General features: G+C 46.5%; 1 protein-coding gene across 4 annotated transcripts; it reads right to left on the minus strand.

Annotated features, from left to right (window-relative positions):
• Window positions 1–866: 866 nt before the first annotated feature.
• LOC104932418 (USP6 N-terminal-like protein) lies at window positions 867–20,961 on the minus strand. 4 transcript variants are annotated; one of them, XM_027281104.1, is made up of 14 exons: window positions 20,155–20,961; window positions 15,614–15,687; window positions 12,269–12,354; window positions 12,139–12,178; window positions 11,931–12,011; window positions 11,059–11,166; window positions 10,454–10,563; window positions 5,489–5,537; window positions 5,141–5,261; window positions 4,954–5,048; window positions 4,811–4,876; window positions 3,657–3,756; window positions 3,192–3,344; window positions 867–3,116 (listed from the first exon to the last, which is right to left on the minus strand). In XM_027281104.1, exons 2-14 carry the CDS (start codon window positions 15,677–15,679, stop codon window positions 2,446–2,448), a joined length of 1,746 nt encoding a protein of 581 aa, XP_027136905.1. In that variant the 5' UTR covers window positions 15,680–15,687; window positions 20,155–20,961; the 3' UTR covers window positions 867–2,445. The 4 variants fall into 4 exon arrangements, with proteins under 4 accessions (XP_027136905.1, XP_027136906.1, XP_027136904.1 ...); XM_027281105.1 differs by lacking the exon at window positions 20,155–20,961 and adding an exon at window positions 18,000–18,086; XM_027281103.1 differs by lacking the exon at window positions 20,155–20,961 and adding an exon at window positions 12,505–12,592.
• Between the last annotated feature and the right edge of the window lie 151 nt (window positions 20,962–21,112).

Consider the following 21,112-nt stretch of genomic DNA (forward strand, 5'->3'; position numbering starts at 1 on the left):
TCTCTTTCGTTTCCTTTCCTCTTTTTTTTTCTGTTCTCTCGTTTTTTTTACATCTTCACTTATATTTTGTATTTTGTATTTCATGTTTATTGCTGTCTGGACAGAGAGAAACGCAATTTCAATTCTCTGCATGTCTTGTACATATTGCAGTATTGACAATGAAGCCGACTTGAACTTAAACTTGAATAATTAAACAAACACTTTATCTGTATGCAGAATGTTTCCTGTATGTCTACACAGTGATATATTAGAACAGCTCAGTGTCAGGAGATATTGTACAGTTAGTGTCGGACTGTAAGAGAGTTGAAGCCTTCACAGGTACAGGTGTGGTTACAGAGACCGCACATGACCCAGTGTGATATCTTTTCATGGGGCTCTCAGATATCACTTTAATATCGGCCTGCTGATACGTCGCTCACACACTGAGCTGATTAGAAACAAGGCATCGAATATGAAGTTTGTAAGGGTTAATCTCTGATGGTTGTACCTTTAAATATGTGCGATTACTCCACTGTGAGGATTAAAGGCACCATGTAGGACACACCGTCACCTCAGGAGCTGTGACGGTCGTGGACGGGCTTCGTGTCCTCGCTCACCTCTCTTCTTCTTCTTTGTTAGGAAAGCCTTCTCCTCCTCTTCCTTCTCACCCACAGATCGTTCTCCTTGGGGATTGTTCAGGTGTTGCATGTAAACACATTTCCCCAAATTTAGGCCTTTATTTCAAAATAAATCCCACAAATATCTGTATTTTCTGACAGTTTTAGCTTCACTGACTCTGCATCCACGGTTTCTTCACAGTCTAATGTGATTAAACAATTAAAATCAGTCACGTTTGTCAAACAGAAGAAAACACTCAGAAAACAAAGGAAGATAAAAGTTGTATTGTTTCAGCTCCAGAGTTTCATCAGAAGATGACGCAGATTTACAACAAGGATCCAACACTTTGTTTTAACGTTCCCGCTCTGACCCGAAGTGCTTCACGATGTCTCACTGTTTTCATCTCATTCATCTGAAAGCTGATTAAACTGAATCAAATTCCTCCGATACGTTTCTGCACTGAAATACAGTCAAATGTCACATCATTCAAAATAACGGCATAAACTGCAAAACTCTCGTGTGGTTTGTCGTCGTTTGGGTCATTTCTAAATGTTTAAACTCTTTCTACAACATTCCTACTCTAAAGATGGAGACATGCTTGAATTAACCACAAGATGTCAGCCTTTCACTACGCACAGAGCTGAAGAAACTGGGTCTAACTCGTGTTCTACTGGGCCTACAGTACTGTACATTTCTAAGCACAACATCTAAAATCCACGTCGTCCTCTGAAGGATTAAAAAACAAAGGCTGTTTCCGATGGAAATATTCCAGTTCTTGAGGATGAGCACTTCTTAAATGACCTGGATTCTTCTCAAGAGGATAAAACAATAAATTACTGAGCCTGAAAACTACTTATTTAAACTGAGCTCAATACGTTTCAATGTGTACAATCATAACAGTGAGCCAGCTCACCATGTCAGGAGGTCAGAGTTCAGTCCGACGCCTGAAAGTCCTCGTGTAGTGTTCCTCCATGACGTGCACAGAAGAACTGAAGCTGACCCGGATAAGGCATCGAGACGTTAGTACAAAAAATAAAACTGTGACTCTGCTAGCAAACGTTTTACAAAGGCTGACTGAGCGACACGCTGTTCTCCGAGCAAACGTTACAAAACTACAAAAATGTGTCTGTTATTGTAAAGAGGGGACGCCTCAGAGACGTCTGTCCAACGCTGCAGAGTCCTGTGAGGTCCGGTCCACGTCCCCTGTGAGAACCAGGTCCGCCAAAGTCCAAGAACCACGAGCACAATATTTGATGTAAGATGAGCGAGTCTGGAGGCGTCGATAACGATGTGAGATGAACTCTGCAGACTGAGGTTAAAAGTATTAAATATTAAATAGTTCTTTAAATTTGGTAAAATTTTCTCCCTAATTAAGCTAAAAACATTAAATCCTACACTTCCCAGAATGCAACTCCAGATTTTCTTAATGTGTTGAGCCCAGAACGGGCCATAGTTTCTTGAGGGTGAGGCGAGGGGGGCTGTAATCAGAACCTACACCACTAGATGACTCTAAGTCCGACACACTGAACCTTTAACGGTTTGTAGACCTTAATTTGAGACGACTGAAGGAAAGTCCTCCTCAGAGGAAGAACTGGACTGAGAGTTTAACTGATTCTGAGACACTAAATAGATCCAAACCCGGTTCAGGACTAAACATCCTGACCCGGACGACGTCACACTGTCGCCTTAAAGAGGACACTTAAACTGATGACATATTTTAAAGCAATTATTGCCTGACACTGATAACCCGCCTAAACCGGACCTTTACAGAACCAGCTCAGATCCACGGACACATGATCCAGTAATAACCGGAGCAGGACCACGACAGTCGATACGTTGGTGCTCGTTTCATGAAATGTCCGGCGCCAGCGTTTCCTCTGATGCTTCACTCGAGTCCTGGTTCTGGTTCTGATTCTGGTTCTTGTTGGTGGTCAAAGCCGAGGCCTGCTCCAGGAGCTGGACCAGGTAACTGTCCTCAGCCCTCTCTTCTGCAGACAGATCCTCACACAGAGCCACAACCGAAGCCGGTGAGCCCGCCTGGGCGGCCGGCGCTGGAGGAGTCCGTGGGGCCTGGCACGAGGATTGGTCGGTGGTGACACCCGAGCGAGTGGCCATAGAAGATTCATCCGTAGAGACTACATCTGTGATCTCGCTCCCCTGATCTGGCGGTGAGGGGGGACCCACTGGGACCGGTGCTGGACTCCCCGGGGGCTGGTAAGGCGGAGGCCCCATCAGTGGGGAGCCATCGGGGGTGAGTGGGGCCTGGCTGTGGATGATGACGGGATCCGGGGATGGAAGCGGGGCCTCCTCTATGTCCACGGCGTCCAGATCTCTGGGGTCCTTGGAGGGGCTCTGGTCGGGGGATATGGAGTCAGGCTGGTGGGAGATGATGTGGAGGCTCAAGCCTGCTCTGGGGAACCCGCTGGCTGAGGACGGCTTCCCTTGGGAGGGCTGGACTGGACTCAACAGCACCGGCAGTTCTTGACCCAGAGGCTTACGAGGCAACTCGTCGGGCTTCCCTGAGAACAAAGATCATGTGAAAACAAGTACATGAAGACCGGCTTCAGACCGTGCGCCGTGTGTTTGGCTCTTACCTGGAGGAGGAAGGTCCAGCTTCATCTTCCTCAGTTCAGTCATGGCGCCCTGAAGCTGCTCGACGATCACGTCGTCGCTGAAGAAGAAAGTCTGAGCGATCCTCTCCTGCAGGAACTCTCGGAGCTCCTCCAGAGACATCTTCAACAGACGCTCTGCACACACATTTTAACACAGAGCCTCCAATCAAAACTTTACTTATCCAAAGTTTGATGGAATAAAACCTTATTTCATTGGTCAATATGTTTAGAAATCTTGACCTTAAACAGAAGAGACGTAAAAATCTGCATAAAATACTGATACAGCCAAAAACTATGAAGCTGAATTTTGTATTCTGTTTTTTGTTATTTTGTTTCCTGTTCGTGCTCATCTGTCTCTTTGTAATAAAGTTATTAAAAGTCTGAACATGTCTGTGGTCCTGAAAGACTTCATCTCGAGCGGTTAACGATTAATCTTGCTGTTCTTACTCTTGTGTATCTTCAGGATGGTGTACGACATGGCAGTGAGCAGCCTCTCGCCCTCCAGGATGAAGATGTCCCACAGGCGAAGGGTCAGCGTGAACGGCGTCTGCAGGAACACGAACACAACAAAGTCACCATAGCACCAGTGTCATTATGCAGATCTGTCCCCCTCCACCTCCTCCACACTTTGGCCAGAGTCAGGAGGTTTGTTTGGTTCTGTCCCAGACCTCAGAGGCCCACGGGCCTCTCTCGGAGCCGAGCGACTCGGCGGGACAAAGAAGTGCTGACAGCGGCCCAATCCTGCCAGACCGGCACCGCAGGATTGTGGGCACGCATGGAGCAGACTAATAGCAGTTTAGCTTAACAGCTCTTAATGCAGAGCTCGAATATCTGCAGGTCAGAGTTTTTCTGCTGAAATCATCTTTAAAAGAGGCAACGCGACACTTCCTGTGAGATTCCTGGAAGTAACTGAAGAGATCACCTGTCAATCAAACAGTCTGACCAATCAGGTGATGCTTCAGATCTCATCCTGGCCTTTGATCCAAAATGTAACCTCTCTCAGACATGTTCTGGTTCTGGTCTCGCCCAAATTTTGGAGCAGCTTTGCCCATTGCCAGGCCGATGTGATGGCTTCTGCAACACTTCCAGCCAGGCGAAGAAACTCGCCTAATCCTCCGCCTTGCATCCACCTGTCCATTCAATGTTCTCCTCAACCTGAAATATAAACTTCATGTTGGAGCAGGCGGCCATGAAGGCGCTGGGCATCTCTGGAGAGGAGTAGAAGCCCCTCTCGCTCATCATGTAACCACTCAGAGACTGCAGGGGCAACTGATGGAGAAGAGGCGGGACGCAGGCAGTTCTGTCCGTCATGAACGGGCTACCTGCTGGACTGGACCTTGGAGGAACTGTCCTCACCAGGCTAAAAGAACGTGGGTGAACGAGGGTGACAGCTCAGGCTCTAAGATCATTGTTGTTGATATTTCTTGTTGTTCAGGGGATGGACGGAAGCATGGCACTAATCATTTATCAGTTATCTTCAGACAACGAGTTCATGATGAGATAATGAAGCACGATGAGCTGCTCTGGGCTTCTGTCCAACCTTTAAATGTGATGATGTGAGATACAGAGTGTGATGAAGAGGATGCAGAGAGGTTCCTCACCCTGTCGATGAAACACTGGAGGAACCATTTGGTGCTGTAGATCCCTGCAGACATCTGCTCTCTGTCCTGGAGACACAAACACAGTCAGTGAACTTCAGCTCTTTGTTTGTTTCTGTTCGAACACTCGCGTGACGTCGTCTCACCAGATGTTTCTTCAGCTTCGGGATGAGTTTGGAAATAATCTGATCGTGATGCGTCTGGAAACGCTGAAGTTTGGGAAACCCAGGAACGAAAAACCCTGAAAGAAGACGAAGAAGTAGAAGAAGATGACAGGATGAAGGTGACACCACCCTGAGAAGAAAACGACTCCAGCTCCCTGTTTGTTCTCACCGTGCATGCCGTGTTTCTGATTGGTCAGTAGCTGCGACAGCGCCCAGAAGGCGTCTTCCTCGTTCATGTACATCAGCAGCAGGGCGGCGATCTGACTCATCCCCTGACAGTAGCTCACTTCCTGCAGGAAACACCACAACATGTGGAATGTTTGTGGACTAAAACAAAGTGGAACTGAAACAAAGACGATCTTTGAGAGTGGCTATTGTTAAATCTGTCATCAGCTGACTACAGGACGAGATGTTTGGGTGAAGCTCAGGCCGCTGATCAGAGCTCAGCTGGTTCAAAGTGTCAAAACTGAACAAACAATAATAAAATAATGTGAATAAAGTGGAAACACACACTCACCGTGTTGTAGATTGAATACGCTGAGAGGACGTGGAAGAGAGACTGCTGCCTGCAGAGAGGAGAGGAAGGAAGGAAGGAAGGAAGGAAGGAAGGAAGGAAGGAAGGAAGGAAGGAAAGGTGATGAGAGAGGAGAGGAAGGAAGGAAAGGTGATGAGAGAGGAGAGGAAGGAAGGAAAGGTGATGAGAGAGGAGAGGAAAGAAGGAAAGGTGAGGAGAGAGGAGAGGAAGGAAGGAAAGGTGAGGAGAGAGGAGAGGAAGGAAGGAAAGGTGATGAGAGAGGAGAGGAAGGAAGGAAAGGTGTGAGAGAAGGAGAGGAAGGAAGGTGATGAGAGAAAGCAGGAGAGGAAGGTGATGAAGAGGAAAAGGAAGGAGAAGGTGATGAGAGAGGAAAGAAGATTGATACAACATGATGTGATCTGTTCTGACGTTCACAGGAGGTCTCACTCTGTTCTGTTTCAACTGGACCGGACTCACACACAAACCTCAGACACAAACAGAACACGGACAACTTTGTTTCCTTCCTCTCCTTCCTTCTCTCTTGTTCTCTCCCTCCTTCTCGTCTTTGTCGCATACTTTCCAGGCCTGCTCTCTATTAAACTGTCGGTGACATCACTCTGTGGGATTGGGTTCCACAGAACCAAACGCCACCCGGTCCACGGCGGACCCCGCCTCTCTGACACTTGGCAGAGTTCACGGTGAGGTCACAGAACCACAGTTTTTAGTTTTAAACGTGAAATCTGATGAAACAAACGATGATATAAAACAGCACATGAATCGGCCAGTCGTGTCTCTCTGACCTGAGCTGAAGCCGAGCAGTCAAGAGAAAAATGTGTTCAGTGAAGTGAGTCAGAACTTTTCAGTGGGATGAAAATCATCACAGATGCTGAATCGGACTGAAAACACGGCCAGACTTACTTCATCCGAAGCGATCCATAAACAGATGTGGTCTCGAAAGGTTCTGTTGATGTCCAGGTCAATCTGCTTGATCTCAGAGGAGTAACCGCCGGGCCTGCTCCTTCATCCTCTGAAACAAAGAGTCCAGGAGGACCGGTCCAATAAACAGACGAGAGAATAACTTCATCATATCTGTTTTCCTCTCGCAACTTCATCCGGACGGTCACAATGAACACGTGTCAAAGCCAAACAGATCGATCATTAGATACTTGATACTTCTGGACCCTGCAGATAACAGCAAACTGGACCCGGACCAGTTCAGACAAGTGCAAGATGGAAACCACACTGGTACTTCTGATCATGTCTGAAGTAATTTCTGCAAGGGGAACGTCCCCAAGACCTGAAGAAGTTCAGTTCATGCAAGACCCTCGTTCACACAGAGGTGGAGTCAGGGACACATGCCAGCTCACATCCTGTTACATTTAAACATTTCATTGAACAGGAAATCTGTCTGGGACATGTTTGAGCAGCAGGTGAGAAACAGAAATAAAACTGTTATGCATGGAGCCTTCTGCAGGCTGGATGACATTACGAGTGCACCCCATATTTGCCTCGTTCTCCTCTTGGTCTTCTCCACGTCCAGCATCAGAGCCCAGGCCGCCTCTGAGCTGCAGGGGAATGCCCTTGTAGACCCGTTTCACCATCTGACAGCAGGGCGCAGCAGAAAAGAGAAAACAGTGGGTGAATAAAGAGCCAGAGGTTTTTTTATTGTTTTTTTTTTTTTTTTTTTAAGAGCTGATGCTGTAAAGCGTGAGTCACCGGAAAAGTTTGACCGCCTACAGTTCGCCTACGACAATATTCACAGGAACAAAGACAAAGTTTTTCACATGAACATAATCAGCAGGTTTTGTGTGTGTCAGGTACTGCTCGGGATAATAACAGTGCTGTGTCCTTTGAAGGAGGACAGAGTTTGGAAATGTTCAGTTTGAAGTCAAGGATTACTGTTGCATAGAAACAACATTGAAGCTTCACGTGTTTCAGCTCATTGTGCAGGTAGCTGAGTGTTGATATAAAAAACTGTTAGTGTCAGATAATCATTATAAAATGTCAGCGGTGGATGTTTGGGGTGTGGGCGGAGGTTTTTTTCCCTCCAATTATCGCAGAGTTCGACTCATATTTTGTGATTACGTGAAGCTCTGATCGTTATTCAGAGTGACTGTGCATGTACTGAAGGAATTCAGCGTGTTTGCTACAATAAACTAGTGTGGGCTCGACATCGACAGTGATTCACCTGTGACTCACAGTGCCTGACCACAGAGAAACCACTTTCACATACTTGTCAGCGATCGTCTGAATCTCAGCAGTGAAGTCATTTTAAACGAAAACATGAAAACGTTTCTATCAGACCCAGACTGGTATGTGTGGGCCGTAACTCACTCTGTCACTGTTCTTGTATTTATCCCACTCTTCACCATCTTCAGACACTTCTCTGCTCGCTCTATCTCCAGCTGCTTCGCTGGGAGGGAAAACAGAAGCTGGTGAGCAAAAACACGACTGATAAACCCGCTGCTATAACACTTGAAGTCCACTCATGTCTCCGTCCCACAGGACAGAAACTATTTTGCTCGTGACATTTCCGTCTTTACCTTTTCCTCGTGAGCCGTCGGGGCCGGCAGCTCTTCCCGCTGGAGGGAAACAGAAATAAAAACATGTCGGGTCAAAAACAGACAGAAATCTCTGCACAAGTCCACCAACAAATAAAAGTAGGGACTTACTGCATGAAGCCGAGCGGTCGATGACTTTGTAGATATTGTAGTCGGCATCTTCCCAGGGGTCGATCTCCACCCCGCCGGCCTGCCCTGAACACACAAACACACACAAACTTACCTTTGTACTGTAATAATAAAATATACAGTATGGGTTCAAAGGACTGAAAATAGATGAAACAATCAATGACACCCACCTCAAACCAAAAATATCAATCAAGCTGCTTTAGTTTACCTGAGAACATGCAGTTTTGCAGCCTTGGGGAATGAGGGAAACAGAAAACAAATTGTTGGATCATCTTTATCCTGTGTACGGTCTGCACTAAAAGGTTGAAACAGACAGATTTAATAAGTCAAACTGAGGCAGTAGTAACACCCTGCAGTGAAACTCTCCAACCCAAACGAGCATCCAGAATCTGCATTAAGCAGCACAAAGTTCAGGAGTAATGTTTGCATCATGGAAAATCCATTGGGGCTACAATCTGGTCAGTGTTGACATAACAGAGGGGAAACTAATCCTCCGACAGCCAACCGGAGAGGCTTCTCACTCCGCTCTGAATACACACATGCCGGCGTGGTTGGCTGGACGGCGCCAACAGCCTCCTGCTCTACAGCGAGGTCAGCAGTGCTCACAGAAGCTGTGCCGCTTCTTCTTCTTCGCGGTTGAGTCGGCACTCCGAGACCCCCGAGGCACGCAGTGGATGTCAGCGCATGAATGTGAGAGGGCTAAAAATACTTCATCACGGAGGGTGTTGAGAGACACGCGGAGTGTTACAGAAGGAGATCAGCATCGAATTCAGAATGTAACTTGTATCCTCTGTCTAATTAAAGCAAACGTCTCGTATAAACCGTGTTTGCTCAGTGTCAGAGTGGTGATCCCACTGTGTAACTATGTTTAGCTGTACTCGAGTATTTGTTTCTGATTCCATTACTTTCTGAACAAAAACCAGCAGCAGCTGATCTCACTGCCTAGTCCCACAGCAGTCAGCCCAGCTTCGGCGTCTGTCTTTCAGCCTTTTATTTCACCAAGCTCTCACCAACCACTAAAAGTCAGCCCCCACATGACTCTTGTCCGGGCGCTTTCTGCTCGCTCACTCTCTCCTTTTCTCTTCTTAGCTTCCTCCGTCAGCGTCCACCCCTCTTCCTCTCTCCTGCCATCATGTCCATAGAAGCTGCTGAGCCTGGTTACACTCCTCTTCTTCTTCCTGGTGTCATACGCCTGTTGGTAAAAACACTCAGTTGTCAGTTGGCGGTGAGCTCAGAGCGACGGGTACCCGTCGCTTGAGCTCACCCAAGCTGACGAACTGAGCTTAACAGCAGCTACAGCTGTCAGCAGTTACTTCACTGTCCATCATAAACTCTGTAAATCACAGAGAGTTGAGGCGGAGCAGCCGGAGGACATAGAGGGAAAACCAGAAAAACATTTCCTCCATAAAATGTTTTTCGTCAGCGTCCCTTCACTCTCTTTCCTCTGCCACATGTCCTAGAGGCTGCTGACTGCTGGCGTGATTAACACTCCCCCGTGCTCTGAGGTCAAGCGTGAGAGAGGAAAGAGCTGATTAACAACATGATGTGATTTTCTGACGTTCACAGGAGGTCTCACTTGTTCTGTTTCAACTGGACCGGACTGCACACAAACCTCTGAACACAACAGAACACGGACAACTTTGTTTCCTTCCCTCCTTCTCAGTCTTGTCTCATACGTTCTCTCCCCTCATCCATCTATCTCTTCATCTCTCTTATCGCTACTCTTCTCTCCATCCTCCTCCCTGACATCTACGATAAATCCCCCCCCCTCTCTCTCTCTCTCTCTCTCTCTCTCTCTCTCTCTCTCTCCCTCTCCCTCTCCCTCTCTCTCTATCTCTCTCTCTCTCTATCTCTCTATTTCTCTCTCTCCCTCTCCCTCTCTCTCTCTCTCTCTCTCTCTCTGTGCTGCTGCAGACTTTCCAGGCCTGCTCTCTATTAAACTGTCGGTGACATCACTCTGTGACGGGATTGGGTTCCACAGAACCAAACGCCACCCGGTCCACGGCGGACCCCGCCTCTCTGACACTTGGCAGAGTTCACGGTGAGGTCACAGAACCACAGTTTGAGTTTTTAACGTGAAATCTGATGAAACAAATGATGATATAAAACAGCACATGAACGCCGGCGGTGTCGGCCCAAACGTCGTGTCTCTCTGACCTGAGCTGAAGCCGAGCAGTCAAAGAGGAAAAATGTGTTCAGTGAAGTGAGTCAGAACTTTTCAGTGGGATGAAAATCAATCACAGATGCTGAATCGGACTGAAAACACGGCCAGACTTACTTCACTCCGAAGCGATCCATAAACATGATGTGGTCTCGAAAGGTTCTGTTGATGTCCAGGTCGATCTGCTTGATCTCAGAGGAGTACCGCCGGGCCTGCTCCTTCATCCTCTGAAACAAAGAGTCCAGGAGGACCGGTCCAGTAACAGACGAGAAAAATAACTTCATCATATCTTTGTTTTCCTCTCGCTAACTTCATCTGGACGGTCACAATGAACACGTGTCAAAGCCAAACAGATCGATCATTAGATACTTTGATACTTCTGGACCCTGCAGATAACAGCAAACTGGACCCGGACCAGTTCAGACAAGTGCAAGATGGAAACCACACTGGTACTTTCTGATCATGTCTGAAGTAATTTCTGCAAGGGGAACGTCCCCAAAGACCTGAAGGAGGTCCTCCATGGTGGTTCAGTTCATGCAAAGACCCTCGTTCACACAGAGGTGGAGTCAGGGACACATGCCAGCTCACATCCTGTTACATTTAAACATTTCATTGAACAGGAAATCTGTCTGGGACATGTTTAGACACGGTGAGGAAATCAGAAATAAAACTTTGTTATGCATGGAGCCTTCTGCAGGCTGGATGACATTACGAGTGCACACCTCATATTTGCCCTCGTTCTCCTTCTTGGTCTTCTCCACGTCCAGCATCAGAGCCCAGGCCCGGCCTCTGAGCTGCAGGGGAATGCCCTTGTAGACCCGTTTCACCATCTGACAGCAGGGCGCAGCAGAAAAGAGAAAAACAGTGGGTGAATAAAGAGCCAGGAGGTTTTTTTTTATTGTTTTTTTTTTTTTAAAAGAGCTGATGCTGTAAAGCGTGAGTCACCGGAAAAGTTTGACCGCCTACAGTTCGCCTACGACAATATTCACAGGAACAAAGACAAAGTTTTTCACATGAAACATAATCAGCAGGTTTGTGTGTGTGTCAGGTACTGCTCGGGATAATAACAGTGCTGTGTTCATCTTTGAAGGAGGACAGAGTTTGGAAATGTTTCAGTTTGAAGTCAAGGATTACTGTTGCATAGAAACAACATTGAAGCTTCACGTGTTTCAGCTCATTGTGCAGGTAGCTGAGGTTGATATAAAAGTACAGAGGTTGATATAAAAAACTACTAGTGTCAGATAATCATTATAAAATGTCAGCGGTGGATGTTTGGGAGTGTGGGCGGAGGTTTTTTCCCCTCCAATTATCGCAGAGTTCGACTCATATTTTGTGGATTACGTGAAGCTCTGATCGTTATTCAGAGTGACTGTGCATGTACTGAAGGAATTCAGCGTGTTGCTACAATAAACTATTGTTGGGCTCGACATCGACAGTGATTCATCCTGTGACCTCACAGTGCCTGACCACAGAGAAACCACTTTCACATACTTGTCAGCGATCGTCTGAATCTTCAGCAGTGAAGTCATTTTAAACGAAAACATGAAAACGTTTCTATCAGACCCAGATCTGGTATGTGTGGGCCGTAACTCACTCTGTCACTGTTCTTGTATTTATCCCACTTCTTCACCATCTTCAGCCACTTCTCTGCTCGCTCTATCTCCAGCTGCTTTCGCTGGGAGGGAAACAGAAGCTGGTGAGCACAACACGACTGATAACCCGCTGCTATAACACTTGAAGTCCACTCATGTCTCCGTCCACAGGACAGAAACTAATTTTGCTCGTGACATTTCCGTCTTTACCTTTTCCTCGTGAGCCGTCGGGGCCGGCAGCTCTTCCTCGCTGGAGGGAAACAGAAATAAAAACATGTCGGGTCAAAAACAGACAGAAATCTCTGCACAAGTCCACCAACAAATAAAAGTATGGACTTACTGCATGAAGCCGAAGCGGTCGATGACTTTGTAGATATTGTAGTCGGCATCTTCCCAGGGGTCGATCTCCACCCCGCCCTGCCTGCCCTGAACACACAAACACACACAAACTTACCTTTGTACTGTCGACACAATATAAAATATACAGTATGTGTTCAAAGGACTGAAAAATAGATGAAACAATCAATGACACCCACCTCAAACACAAAAATATCAATCACAGCTGCTTTAGTTTACCTGAGAACATGCAGTTTTGCAGCCTTGGGTAATGAGGGAAACAGAAAACAACATTGTTGGATCATCTTTATCCTGTGTACGGTCTGCACTAAAAGGTTGAAACACAGACAGATTTAATAAGTCAAACTGAGGCAGTAGTAACACCCTGCAGTGAAACTCTCCAACCCAAACGAGCATCCAGAATCTGCATTAAGCAGCACAAAGTTCAGGAGTAATGTTTGCATCATGGAAAATCCATTTAGGCTACAATCTGGTCCCAGTGTTGACATAACAGAGGGGAAACTAATCCTCCGACAGCCAACCGGAGAGGCTTCTCACTCTCGCTCTGAATAACAACACTGCTGCGTGGTTGGCTGGACGGCGGCCAATCAGCCTCCTGCTCTCAGCGAGGGTCAGCATGTGCTCACAGAAGCTGTGCCGCTTCTTCTTCTTCGCGGTTGAGTCGGCACTCGGAGCCCCCCGAGGCACCGCGAGTGATGTCAGCGTCATGAATGTGAGAGGGCTAAAAATACTTCATCACGGAGGGTGTTAGAGACACGCAGAGTGTTACAGAAGGAGATCAGCATCTGAATTCAGAATGTAACTTGTATCCTCTGTTCTAATTAAAGCAACGTCTCGTATAAATCCGTGTTTGCTCAGTGTCAGAGTGTGATCCCACTGTGTAACTATGTTTAGCTGTACTCGAGTATTTGTTCTGATTACATTACTTCTGAACAGAAACCAGCAGCAGCTGATATCACTGCCTAGTCCAGCAGCAGTCAGCCCAGCTCGGCGTCTGTCTTTCAGCCTTTTATTTCACCAAGCTCTCACCAACCACTAAAAGTCAGTCCCACATTTACTCTTGTCCGGCGGCTTCTTGCTCGCTCACTCTCTCCTTTTCTCTTCTTAGCTTCCTCCGTCAGCGTCCTCTTCACTCTCTTCTCCTCTGCCATCATGTCCATAGAAGCTGTTGACTGCTGCGCCTATGAACCTCTCCTGTGATTAACACTCCCCCGTTGCTCTGAGGTCACAGTCCGGGCGGCCCAGCTAACAAACTGAGCTAACATTAGCTGACAGCAGCTACAGTTGGCAGCAGTGAATCACAGAGAGTTGATGCGGAGCAGCCAGAGGACCTGGATTACTTCTTCTGTCTGTATGATGCATCCGGCGTGTGCTATGGGCATTGAATGTTCATCTTTTGATCAGATTGTTTCTGATTTAAATCAAAGTAACTGACAAAAAAAAAACTTAGTGTATCCAAAGCTCTTGTAAGTTGCTGTGAGGTTGCATGTGTCTGGACAACATTGAAGATTTGACAAGTTTGGGAAGGAGCTTGTAGAAAAAACACGGCACCAATCAGACATAGTGCAAAACATGTCAAACTAAACCTCTCACCATTTGAAATGGAAAAATAAATTTCATAAAATCATTTGTAGAACATTTTTACTCAATTAAACGATTTCAGCTGAGATGGCAAAGGTCCAGTCCAACATCAATAGCTAAAGTAATTTATCCATTTTCAAGCTTTTAAACTGAATTTGTTCCACATGAGATGATCAACATTAGATCTGCTGAGATACGAGAGAACCCGAGAGCAACAGAGGTTAGATCTTGTTTTCCTCTTACAGGACATTGTCCTGCATCTGTGCCAGGCTTTTACCCAGAGTCCTCCTGGGATGAACTGCTCCTCCTCTCTGCACTGTGAAACCAGCATCCCGACACAGAAATCACGATGACCGGGACTACAGCCAGCCCCCAGCGGTCTGTGTCAAGTCAATCATTGCACAGTGTGTCACAGCTGTTGCTATGGCTAGACAAAGCAACCCCCACCCTCATCTACAACCATCACCCCACCCACCCCTCTGCTCCGAGCTGCTGAGCTAAATTTAACCTCTGGCTGCCACCATCTCCATTCCCCACCGTTGAACATCAGCACTTCCACCACTCGAGCTTCTGGAAAAGTCTCTTGTTGTTCGAGTAAAAATCAGCTTGAAGAAGCTTTCACACTCATCATGGCTTTCGTTTTCCGTCATGCATTAATGACACGGACTGGGAAAAACCTCAACACACAGCTGATCTGATCTGAACATGTACCGGGGTTGCAATGGTATACAGATATCACAGTATTGGATGCACAAACCATCTCTGCTGCTGAATGACTGATGACAAGCAGGTGTGTCCTTGGCTAGTACCTGGATGGGGATTGCTCCCAAGTGTTGGTGGACCAATGTGGGTCAGTCTTCCCTCTGGTCCTAATAAATCACCATGCCCCATTGGGGACGCTGTGCTGTGAAAGACACCATCCTTTGGATCCTTCCGTGGTCAGTGTGGTCAGGGGTTCCTTGGGTTCCCTTGCAACCTCGCTCTCTCCATCTGGTCACCTCCATCATTGGGGTCTATGTTTCCCTTCCTCTCCACCTCAAGCTGATTTGTGATGAGTGTTCTGGTGCAACAGAGTCCAGGTGGCTGCTAAACATTGGTGGTGGTTGAGACGAGTCACTCAACTTGGCTGTGAGGCGCTTTGGTTATCAAGACGAAGCACTACATGAATGTAATCTGAAAAAACAGGGTGGTGCTTTTGGTTCTCATTGGCTCAGAGTATCAACAACTCATTGATCTTTGACCAGGGTCCATTCAAAAAACTCAATGTGACGACTGACTCAGAAAAAACTGAAAGGAAAAGAGTCAGACTTCATCGTCTCCATTTAGTTTGAGTTATTAACTGAGTTTTTTCATGCCAGGTTTTAATGTTAGTTTCAGTTTCAGTTGGATTTAATCGGCTCATCATTCTCCAGTCACATCAAACCACAGGCACAAACATGTTATTACACAACGTGTTATTAATGCTCTTTGGCAGCAGCGTACTCACATCCACCCACACAGAGTATTGTGCTCCTCACATGCAGAAATGTGCGCTGCACACAAACCACACAAACACACATTTGAATTCACTCTCTCGTCCTTCTCAGTGTGCCTGTCGGTTTCTTTAACCACAAAATCAACCACGTGTGAACTCTCCATCCTACAGAATAATCACACACAACACAGAGATAATGTAGCTACACACATTTTTACAGTGAACACAGTCGCGTACTGATCCGTCTGGACCAAATAAAAGACTCAAACTCACCGTAGCATATTTCAAGATGATGTCAGCACGTTCCTCTGCTATTAGAGTCTCAATGTCTTTCTTCATTTCAACACCTGCAGAGAGAAAACGAGAACGACATGAGCTGAAGAACAACAACAAAAACAAGAGCACAGCTGATCGGTGTGGGCGACTGCTGGCCTCCAAACCAACGGGGTGAGCTGGCAGTGCCGTGAGACTGAAACACATTTTGTTTGTAATGACTTCATCATATATACAGTTGCATTACACATTTCTCATTCTGATTAAAATGCGAGATATCAGTCACTACCCAAAGATCACGACCGTAGGTGAGGGCTGTAACGTAGATGGACTGGAAGATCGAGAGCTTTGCCTTCCAGCTACATCTGAACCACAACAGTCCAGTACAACGTCTGCAATACTGCCGATGTTGCACCAACCGGCTGGTTGCCATCACTTGTAAATAAGACCACAAGATACTTGAGATACTCCCAGACCGGAGGGACCGTTCCACCGTTTTCCGGCAGCCGCGCCTGGTGGAATTTCAACATGAGCTTGATGCTCCAAAGGAAATAAACTGTAACTAAATACATGACGGTAAGTTGATGGTAAGAATGTAAAGCTTTGGTGTTCTAGCATGTTGCAGGCCCCTGTTAGTCATGATGCGGTATAATTTGGGAGTTATTTGGGTCCACCAACATAATTACTTAATTGACTGTAACTAATGATATACTTAAGATGTCCAAAACTTTGACTTTGAAAGAAAATTGGTGAAACCAAAACATTATTTCCACCCACAGAAGCTCTGACTGGTTTGGTCTTCATCTTTGAAATTTCGCCCAGTAACATTCGAGTCGTGGATCCAGAACCAGTCCATGAGTGGGCAGCGTGCTGCAGGTTTATCCATCAGACGGCCGGAGATGGGTAATACGAGAGAGTTGAACTGTAGACAGTGTGTGTGTTGAAGGCTGCAGTAATATAAGCCCCCTGGGAAGAATCAATCTGACAGTGCTCATATGAACTACAGGATTACAACACCACCCACGAGCCTCCTACGTGATATCTGCCTCGCACCAACACTAAGGTGCTGTGACAGGAAACCAGAGTTTGTGTTGTGAGTTACCAGGAGACCTCTAATGATCGTCGGGTCGTTCTTCTCATTTAATTTATAGAGAAACAACCCAAAACTTTCCACAAACTGAAGGCTGACAGTTTAAAAACATGTCATACAGTCAGTGCTGCTAAATCATCCCCAAACAAAGCAGCAAGGTTATTAATCCTTCTTCATTCACTGTAAGGATCTGCACCAGTAGACGGACCCGGACACGCAAACCGTCTGGATTAGGAATATCTTTAAAGCTGGATTATGCAATGCTATTCCCAAAGCAGGAACAAAGAGCTGACAAACAAAGTGATTGTTTCATCTATGTCCGGGCCTATAAACATCAGAACGTTATTCAAACTGGATCAGATTTTATTTACAATGTATGTGCTGCTTTTCCCTCCGATGTCCTCCAACTGCTCAGCTTCAACTCTCTGTGAGCTACAGAGTTCATGATGGACAGATAGCTTTAGTCTAACCACTCTCTGAAGTAGCTAACCATTAATTAACTTCTGCTAACCGAATCTGCCGTTAGCAGGCAACAGAACCGGGATCAGCAGGCCGACCGGACCGGGTCTGAGCACAGCCTCTGACACCAACAGGGAATAACGTTGTCCCAGGATGCCAGGAGCCAAACCTGGCTCAGTAGTCTACTGTATTCCCTGTTAGACTGGACACTGTGTTCGGTTACTTTTACGTTTTTTGTTTGGCATTTGACCATTTTCTTTTTTTTACAGTGTAGAACAAAATGACTGTATGTTTTTTTGCTCGTAGCCCATTTACCGCAGCTACAGCTCGCAGCTGTGTCTGTGGCGGTGAAGTCAAACACGGGGTTAGTTCAGTACACCAAAACATTTGGAAGTATGGTGACACGACACGTCTGTACTGTAAATAAATACATAAAGCGCATCAGCGTATTTCAGAGAAAATAACCTGGCAAGTCATCAAGGGTGGAGAAAACTTTAGGCTGTACAGCTGCATCGTGTTTACAAGCCACCAGCTGCTTCAACACCAGGTATTGGATAAAGATCTCTGACTTTAAGGGTACTGGCACTCCTCATTTGTTTTAAATGATACCCGGCCTTCGTCGTCCAGCTCTAATGGAGCTGGTAACCTTGAAAGAATTTCGTCTTTTGGTGGGGAGTTTTACTGTCCCATCGTGGTCTGAGCGCTCCCGTATTTCAGAGACTTTTTCCACTTGAAGTTGGAAGCACACTCGCCTCTATAAACATGTGTCAAGTCACTGCAGACCTCAACTATTTGGATCTTGACATTTTTCACACAGATACTCGAGACTCGACTCACCAGATTTCAGTTCTGTCAGCTAAAGATTTGATGCATCGTAAATTGGAGGAAAACGAATCAAATCTAGTTTGAGATCAGCTGCGGTCCGGCTGAGGTTCATGTAGAAAGGTTAAAGCTTACAGAAGCTTTAAATATGAGCTGTCATCTGAAGCATATGGCAGCGGCTGCATGTGGTCAGCACTCTAAATCACAGAGAAGCTCTGGCAGGAGTCCCAGTAAGAAGGGTGGAGGCCCAAACTGGGGGGAGAGCAGAGAGACTGGACGGCAGCTCTTAACTCTACCTGACTGCTGGACCGAGTCCTGAACACACTGGGTCCTTTATACGTGAACTAAATGTCCCTAAAACTGGAGCAGAGTCAGAACTTCATGAAACAGACTTGGGATTTGGGGTTTGGACTTGGTTCAGGCGTTTGTTGTGGTGGAAAGTGGGAAACGCTTCTTTGTTTTCAACCTTTCTGATTTCAAGATAGAAATGTTGGAAGAACACAAAGCCGAGCTTCAAATTAAACCACATGGAGGACACTAACCATGCTAATCAGGCCGTGCTACATGAACAGTCTTGTTTCACTCTCTACACATTAATACAAGTTGTTGTTATTATTTCTATCCATCTTTGTCTTTCTAAACCCAGCCGGTCTCTGCACATGTTTGTCCTCCATGATCCAGGATCTGCTGCTCGAGGTTTCTGCCTCTTAAAGGAGGTTTTTCTTTCTCATGGTGTGAATTGCTGAGTCTCTGTAAATAATATTATACAGAGCATGGTCTTGATCTGCTCTATAAACAAAGTGTCACATGTTACCACTTGACTTGGACTCGTTGTTGTTGATGATTTGACTACCTTCCTGGACGACTCGTGTGTCCAACCAAAAGCTCTCCGGAAACACCGCCATCCAAAACACAGGATTACTCCTCGACTGTTCCAGTTATTTAAATTTAATTATGTTCTCACGGTCTCCTCTAACAATCTGACTTTTGAACTGTTAGTTGGAGATTTGAAGACGTCACCTCGGGCTCTGGAACCATGTGTGGGGGCTTTGTGGAAGATGATCTTGGGTTTCTAAACCCAAAGACACACCGCTTAGCTGCAACATTCAGACCTCTGACAGGTAAAGCGTTACCATGGCTCCTGTCAGTGGGTGGGATAGATCGAAAGCAAGTGAACATTTTGTCCAGAAAAATGAACGTCAGGAACCAAAATGTGATGGCTCAACAGCTGGGTCCGAACATCTCCAGAACTGCAGCTCCTGTGGAGTGTTTCCCGTCTGCAGTGGTCAGTACCGATCAAATGTGTTGGACCTGCAACACGGCCGTCGATGCACATGGTGAGCGCTCAGTGAAAACTGGTGCAGGGATAGTTTGAAGAACACAGTCCAAGGTGTTGACTTGGCCTTTGATGCATGGGGGCTCCACCTCGCAACCTTCAGGACTTAAAAGATCTGCTGCTGACATCTTGGTAGCACAGCACACCTTCAGAGGTCTGAGGAGTCCAGGCCTCCGTGGGTCAGAGATGTTTTGGACCAGGTGGTCATAATGTTTTGGTTTATTGTAAGAGGACTGAAGAAAGCTGGAAAAATTCATATCTGAGGAGCTGAAATCAGAATCTGGACATCTTGATGATTACTCAATTATCAAATTAGTGGGTGATTAATCGATTAATCAGTGCAGCTGCTGCCGAGGCCTTCGGTTTGTCCATCCCAGGGTGCAGTTTAATTCTTTCACCCTCAGAAAACATTTAAATTTGAGCTTTCTACTGATACAATCAGAGTCTCTTCTCGTTTCACCACAGCTGCTGTTCGTTTAATTTTCTTCATTAGAAACACTGTTAAACAACTTCAGTGTCTCTGCAGCAGCAGCAGCAGCAGCTGTGGACTCCCAGCAGGCCTGAACACCGCTGCTGCCCTCACAGGGCCGGGCTGTGCCGGGCTGTGCCGGGCTGAAGGATGCTGATCCAGCCTGACACACATTTCAGTCACATCTGGATCTGATTGACAGCTCCAAGAGTCTTTTTTTTTTTTCTGATGGTAAACAAACGCACATCCTGCGGGGGGGGGAGGCGTGATGTGCGGCGGCGCTGCAGCCTCACGCGAGATCATTTTATTCTAATGAGAATAAACAACAAAAGCGGGGAAACGGGAGTAAATAACGGAGGAATTACCGTGTTTCTCGGGTGTATTTCTGCGCTATCCGTGCAGGAACACAGCTCCGGCTCCTCTGGGCATTCTCCGGTGAAAGTGCAGCTCCAGCAGGACAAACCACCGGGCTGACAACAAAAGGCTGCCTCCGTCAATCCATAGGTTACACCAGCACACACGCACAGACACACGCACAGACACGCACAGACAGACAGGGTGCAGCAGACGTTCCTGGTCCAGGATCCGAGCACTGAGCGGCGGAGGCGCACTGAGCAGGCGCCGCAGCGTGGCACCAGACGGCCGAGAGCGAGCAGCGAGTCCCGGCCTTAAAGACACAGAACCTCCGGGAGAGACACGGAGCGCGGCTTCGTACTGCCGCCATCTGGTGCACACACGTGGGACTGCAGACGGTCCTGGGTTAGGTTTGACCTGATGGTGGCGCTAGAGGAAGAGTTCAAAGATCCACCAGTGTCTGTGTGAGAAATATTATATATCATATATATCAGGAGAGAGGTCAGAGGTCATCAGTCAGTTAACCTGCATGTGTTTGGACTGTGGGAGGAAGCTGGAGAACTCCAAACAGAACGTTCCCTGTAAATTCCCAGTTTATTCCCCAAAGTTCCCGTTAATTCCCATGGTATTCTAACTAGTACTAACCACCTCTCTATTACAGATCAGTGTTTCTCAGCTACAGAAAGGTTTATTCATAATAATGTTCAAAACTCAGGGCTCGCATGGTGGAAGAGAGGTTCTCCTGATTCACACTTTTCTTTCCAATATTTCCACAAACTTTGTTACCGTCACATTTCAGCTCGTAACTCATCTTAACATTTATTTCTATTCCAAATAAATTACTTTGAGTATTAAATGTTTCTGAATTCATTTATTCAAGTCGAAGATTCCTCCGCGTACCATCCGAGGGAGCTCACGTAACACCAGTGTTATACAATGTTATGCACATATAACGGTGTAGACCTGCTC

Source organism: Larimichthys crocea, chromosome VIII (genome assembly GCF_000972845.2).
Source record: "Larimichthys crocea isolate SSNF chromosome VIII, L_crocea_2.0, whole genome shotgun sequence".
Classification (NCBI taxonomy): Eukaryota; Metazoa; Chordata; class Actinopteri; family Sciaenidae; genus Larimichthys; species Larimichthys crocea.